The sequence below is a fragment of the Eupeodes corollae genome, unplaced genomic scaffold, assembly GCF_945859685.1.
Source record: "Eupeodes corollae unplaced genomic scaffold, idEupCoro1.1 scaffold_785, whole genome shotgun sequence".
In the NCBI taxonomy this organism is placed as follows: domain Eukaryota; kingdom Metazoa; phylum Arthropoda; class Insecta; order Diptera; family Syrphidae; genus Eupeodes; species Eupeodes corollae.
The window spans coordinates 18,558-25,195 of NW_026605674.1; the positions used below are offsets into that span (position 1 = coordinate 18,558).

Sequence of the window (6,638 nt, forward strand, 5' to 3'; positions counted from 1 at the left end):
CAAAATGACTCATCTATATCTTTAATGATAGATCTTGATTAGGAGTATCTTTTTCTAGTACATGTCAAGTATCTATTTTGAAGTCTTGATCGATTTTGGGGGTTGGGAAGGATCAGGTGATGGTTTTGGGTGTGATTTGATTTTCGTCTAGAACATCAAAAATCCTTCAGGTTGCTCCAAAATGACTCATCTATATCTATAATGATAGATCTTGATTAGGAGTATCTTTTTCTAGTACATGTCAAGTATCTATTTTGAAGTCTTGATCGATTTTGGGGGTTGGGAAGGATCAGGTGATGGTTTTGGGTGTGATTTGATTTTCGTCTAGAACATCAAAAATCCTTCAGGATGCTCCAAAATGACTCATCTATATCTATAATGATAGATCTTGATTAGGAGTATCTTTTTCTAGTACATGTCAAGTATCTATTTTGAAGTCTTGATCGATTTTGGGGGTTGGGAAGGATCAGGTGATGGTTTTGGGTGTGATTTGATTTTCGTCTAGAACATCAAAAATCCTTCAGGATGCTCCAAAATGACTCATCTATATCTATAATGATAGATCTTGATTAGGAGTATCTTTTTCTAGTACATGTCAAGTATCTATTTTGAAGTCTTGATCGATTTTGGGGGTTGGGAAGGATCAGGTGATGGTTTTGGGTGTGATTTGATTTTCGTCTAGAACATCAAAAATCCTTCAGGATGCTCCAAAATGACTCATCTATATCTATAATGATAGATCTTGATTAGGAGTATCTTTTTCTAGTACATGTCAAGTATCTATTTTGAAGTCTTGATCGATTTTGGGGGTTGGGAAGGATCAGGTGATGGTTTTGGGTGTGATTTGATTTTCGTCTAGAACATCAAAAATCCTTCAGGATGCTCCAAAATGACTCATCTATGTAGGATGGTAATAAAAAAAAACACAATAAATAATTTAACGATTTTAATAAAATCAAAACAACGTTATAAAATGATTACTGATTACTGCAAGTTTCTACTTATCAGACCGTCGCCGTCGTCGTTGTTACTCCTCGAGTGTATGTGCCGGACTCTCCCTGCAAGTTCCAAATCGCCAACCTCCTTAGCAACCTATACCAGGCTAGCGCCCTGCTAGCCCAGCTCAGCAACCACCCTGCCCCTGCTATCCCTCCGATAATGAGTAGTATCTTTATAATTCGTCTTGGCATTGTTTGTTTGTCTTTACACATTCTTCTCATCGTGGCTGGCTATTTAACCACATTTAAATAGGTCATCTTTCAGCGTGCATGATTCATGGCTGGTTTATGGTTGCTGTCGTCGTCGTTGTCGCGACGGCTGCTGTCGTCGTCACTTTATAGTGTCGGCTCTTGTTGCATCTCATATCGGTGGAGGAATGTGTTGATGCTTGCACAATGTAATATTCTGATGATGGTGACGACGGTCTATCTTATACTGTAGCATGGCCATGGGCCATGGATCCCACATTCGGCCATCTTAAGAAAAATCGACTGCCCTCAGTCGATGTTGTTTTCATCTTCTGGGTCATCATCTTCCTCATCGCCGTCTGCTATCCATGGTTTCATGTGGTCTGCTGCCGCGCTCGTTGTGTTAGGTCCCTCATGATGACCCACCTTCTGTACCTCATATCTTTCGTTCCGTTTTACCTTTGTCACTTCGTATGGTCCTAGGAAACTTGCGTGCAGCTTCAACCCAGCTCCGAACTGGGTCCTCTTGATGGCGACTAAATCCTTGACTTTATATTCGTGAGCCGCCTTCCTTCTTCTGTTATACGTTTTCTCATTCTCAGCTTGTACCTTGCTTATCTCTTCCTTGGCTATTCTCCTCATCTCGTCTCGGTTGGCTTCAAAGTCGTCTAAAATTACCTCTTCTAGCAACTTCTTTATTTCCAGATCCTCGGCTCGGCGCATGGTTGCCCCAAACATTAGTTGAAAGGGACTCCTTTTAGTACTTCGTGATACTGTTGAGTTTATAGCCCTCTGTACCTGCCCTACGCGCTGGTACCACTTTGTGGGATCTGTTACTGTTATTTTCGATAGTACCTCAATGACTATCTTGTTGATTCTCTCCACCTGCCCGTTCCCCCTTGGTACTCCGGTTGTCGTCAGGATATGATGAATCCCCCTTTCGTTACAGTATTCTTTGAAGGCGATTGCTGTAAATGCGGTGCCTTTATCGGATACTATCCGAGTTGGGTTCCCGAATGTTTCACTTTGCAGTTCTAGCCTTTTAATTACCTCCTCACATTTAGTTGTTTTCACTGGATATATACAGGTGAATTTGGTAAACGCGTCAACCACCACAAAAAGGTAGTTATAGAATTTGCTCGTCGACGGAAGTGGTCCAACGTGATCTATATGTAGTGTATGTAACGGCACATCACTTTTCTCGATTGGATGTAAGAATCCTTGTGCCTTCCCACTTTTTTTTGCCGCCAGAATACATGCTACACAGTTTGCTAGCACGCCATCAGCTTTTGTATATGATAGTCTTGTTTCACTATGGCTTCCACCTTCTTTGCACTTATGTGCCCCTGCACATGTACGTTACGAATTATTTCCTTTTGTAGTGATTTGGGAACCACCAACAAGGGACTACCCCCTTCGAATTTGTACAGCAATCCGCTTCTTACTTCGTAATCTTTATACGCACCCACAGCTGTAATTATATCAAGAATTAGTTGGCAAAACTCGTCTTTACCTTGCGCGGCTTTTATCCGGTGTATGAGGCCATCCTCTATCCTCATCGTCACAGGATATCTACTAAGCGCATCGACGTGTCTCATTGAAGTTCCCGCTCGGTGTATAACTTTCATGGTGTATTCTTGTAGCATGATCGCCCATCTTGCTACCCGCGGGCATAAGTCCCTCTTCTTCATCGTAGCCTCGAATGCTTTGCAGTCCGTAATTATCGTGAATTCCATTCCTAGGAGGTACACCCTCAGTTTGGCCAGACACTTCATTATTGCCAGTACCTCGAGTTCGTAGCTCGTAAATTTTCTCTCAGAACGACTAGTCTTGAAACTAAGAAAAAATGTTGGGTGGAAATGTCCATCATCATGTTTCTGCATCAGCACCCCTCCATATCCCTCTATACTGGCATCTGTATGTAGTTCTGTGGACACCCTTGGGTTAAACAGTTTTAAAACTGGCTCACTGCAAAGACAAGATTTTAATTCATTAAATGCAATCATTTCCTTTTCACCCATCACAAATCTATTTTCTTTTCTTAAGAGATCTGCCAAAGGTTTCGCTATCTTGGAGTAATTCAACACGAATTTCCTAAAGAACCCAGTCAGCCCTAAAAAACTTTGTATCTGCTTCACGTTGCTCGGTACTGGAAATCTCTGCACTGCTCATACTTTTTCCTCTGATGGTTTTATACTTCCGTTACCTATAACGTGACCTAGAAACTCTACTGATCGTGACAGAAAATTACACTTTTCCCATTTTATTTTCAATCCGTACTCCTCCGCTACTCTTAACACCATCTTCAGTTTCTCCAACGCCTCATCTTCACTCTTCGCAAATATAATTATATCATCTACGTATACTAATAGATACTTCTGTAGTACTAGATCCCGAAAAATTTGGTTGATGAACCTCTGGAATGCGGCTGGCGAGTTACATAGCCCAAAAGGTACCTTGAGGAATTCATACTGCCCATCCGGTGTTACGAATGCTGTATATCTTCTGCTGCTCTTTTCAACATCTACATGGAAAAATCCATCCTTTAGATCTAGCGTAATAAATACGTTTGCATCGTGAAGAGGTTCGAAAACTTCTTCCATGACCGTCATCGGGAATCTGTCTTTAATCATTTTTTTGTTTAATTCTCTGTAATCAATACATAGTCTATACTTCCCGTCCTTCTTTTTCACCAGAACTATAGGGCTGGCATATTCTGACCGACTTGGTACCACGACTCCTTCATCTAACCACTCTTTTACTTGCTTATTCACTGCGTCTCTTTCTGGAATTGCTAGTCTGCGTGCCTTGCGAAAAACTGGGATATCATCTGTCAATACTATATTCATCTCAATGCATGATTTGGCTAGCCTATTTGGTCTATACGCATCTACGATTTCATTCACTGCCTTTCGGTACTCTTCATTCCCTACTTTCCACTTTGCCTCACTGTCTTTCTCCGGGCACCGTTCAATTTGAAAGATGTCGTTCTCCTCAAGATTGTATTCTTCCTTTATACTTTTCCCTTCCTCTATACTCTTGACTACTTTGATTTTCCCGCCACTAATAACTATCTCTACGTTTCTTAGAAAATCTCTTCCTAACAATATTTGATCTGGAATCCGATCCGGTACGACCTGAAAACGATTCGCATATTTTTCTGCCCCAATCTGTATTTCTAACACACACGAACCCAGAGTTTTTCGAGGGCTGTCTCCAAATCCTTTCAACATCATTCCCGGTAACCGAGGTTCTGCCGCGCTTATCTTTTCTTGGAATGACTTGGTGATTATCGAGACGTCGCTTCCGTTGTCCACGAAAGCATAATATGTCTCCACGCTTATTGGAATGTGACGCTCGTCTGATTCAATGCGATGCACATGGCTAATCCCTCTTGAAGTTGAAGGTGTTTCATTCTTCACCGGGCAATCCGGTGATATGTGCCCAAATTGGTTACATTTGAAACACCGTGTTCCCTTCCCCTTATCAGGACAACTCGCACCTAGATGTGACTTTGACCCGCAGTTGTGGCACCGTTTTGCTTGTAGTGACTGACCAGTTTGCCCCCCCTTCACTATCGTCGTTGATGGTTTACTGGTGTTACTGCCGTTCTTGTTGAACCCCTGCTGCGTTGGCATGAATTTTTTCATTTGTCTGTAGGACTCCATCTTCTTTTTCAGATCTTCTAGGGAGGTAGCTTCGTATAAGATCATCTTGTTGTGTATGGAATCTGGGATCCCATTTCGAATATATTCTACTAGTGATTCTTCATCAATTTTCCCTTCATTTGCCAGCTGTTGCATGGAGTAAAGATACTCTAACAGACTCTCTGTAGTCTTCTTTTTCCGCGCTTCGAGCGCCCTGTGCACCTCGATGGTGGTTTTCGTTTTTTGAAACTCTGTTTCAAGTACATTCTTCAGAGCTGCATAACTCGATAGGCCCGTCCTGGCCTCGACGGCGAGCCTGGCTGCCCCTCTCAACAGCCGCTTTGTGTACAAGAACTTTTGGATATCGTTCCACTGACATACGGTGGCAATATCCTCGAAATCTTTTAACCATACCGTTAGATTTTTCCCGGCTTCTCCTGAGAAATGTTCCAGGGAGTCCTCAACATCTCTAAACACAAAATTATTGGTACTTTCGTTAGGCATCCTGTCTTCGATATCTTCTTCCTCGTTTTCTTCTTCTTCCTCTCGATCTGTTTCTGGTATTTTTTCTTCGTCTTTTTCTAAGTCGAAATCTTTACCCTTCCCTATCACTTCCCTTATCTCACTTTCGGTTATGTTATCGAATGTTCCCCTTATCCTATCTACCAGGTCAGTTTTTAGGCGGTAGTAGTATGATAAATTTTTCTGTTTCAAGAATGCCTGTAGCTCTCGTGTTGTAAGTGATTTAGTTAGTTCATCCATCCATACTCTTTACCCGAAATTTATCTTCTCAACCTACTTCCCGTTACAAACCTCTCTTAATTCTGTACCCCACTTCTCTCTATTGTTTTCTTTTGCAAGTGTTTTTTTTCGCAAATTCTTTACCCACAAAATCTTAACACAGTTTCTTTAGGTTTTCTTACCAAGTCTTACAAGTCTTAACACTGTTCTTTCCTCTCGTAACGTTCGATTTTTACCACGTCTTACAAGTCTTAACACTGTTCTTTCTTCTCTTAACGTTCGATTTTTACCACATAATATTTCTTCAACTTTTTTTTGCGTTAGATTCTTTCTAAACAATTTTTTCTTTTCAAATCTTAACATTCATCTTTTCTTTTTTTTTTTTTTTTTACGTCTTTCTTCACTCTTTTTCTTCTTAACATTCAATTCTTGTTATTGAATCTTGTTTCACTCTTTTCCTTCTTTTCCTTCTTATCAAATCTTCACATCAATAACTTTTTTTTCTTTTTTCATCACTCTTTTCCTTCTTAACTTTCAATTCTTGTTATCGAATTTTTCTCACTCTTTTCCTTCTTAGCGAATCTTAACATCTTAACACTCCAAAAAAAAATTATTAACAACTCTTAACTTTGGGATCTATGCTCATTTTTCGATCGATCCCGGTTGAGCCCCCAAATGTAGGATGGTAATAAAAAAAACACAATAAATAATTTAACGATTTTAATAAAATCAAAACAACGTTATAAAATGATTACTGATTACTGCAAGTTTCTACTTATCAGACCGTCGCCGTCGTCGTTGTTACTCCTCGAGTGTATGTGCCGGACTCTCCCTGCAAGTTCCAAATCGCCAACCTCCTTAGCAACCTATACCAGGCTAGCGCCCTGCTAGCCCAGCTCAGCAACCACCCTGCCCCTGCTATCCCTCCGATAATGAGTAGTATCTTTATAATTCGTCTTGGCATTGTTTGTTTGTCTTTACACATTCTTCTCATCGTGGCTGGCTATTTAACCACATTTAAATAGGTCATCTTTCAGCGTGCATGATTCATGGCTGGTTTATG

General features: G+C 40.8%; 1 protein-coding gene across 1 annotated transcript; it reads right to left on the bottom strand.

Annotated features, from left to right (window-relative positions):
* Positions 1-3,355: 3,355 nt before the first annotated feature.
* LOC129953572 (uncharacterized) lies at positions 3,356-5,596 on the bottom strand. Its single transcript, XM_056066815.1, has one exon. It carries the CDS (start codon positions 5,594-5,596, stop codon positions 3,356-3,358), a length of 2,241 nt encoding a protein of 746 aa, XP_055922790.1.
* Between the last annotated feature and the right edge of the window lie 1,042 nt (positions 5,597-6,638).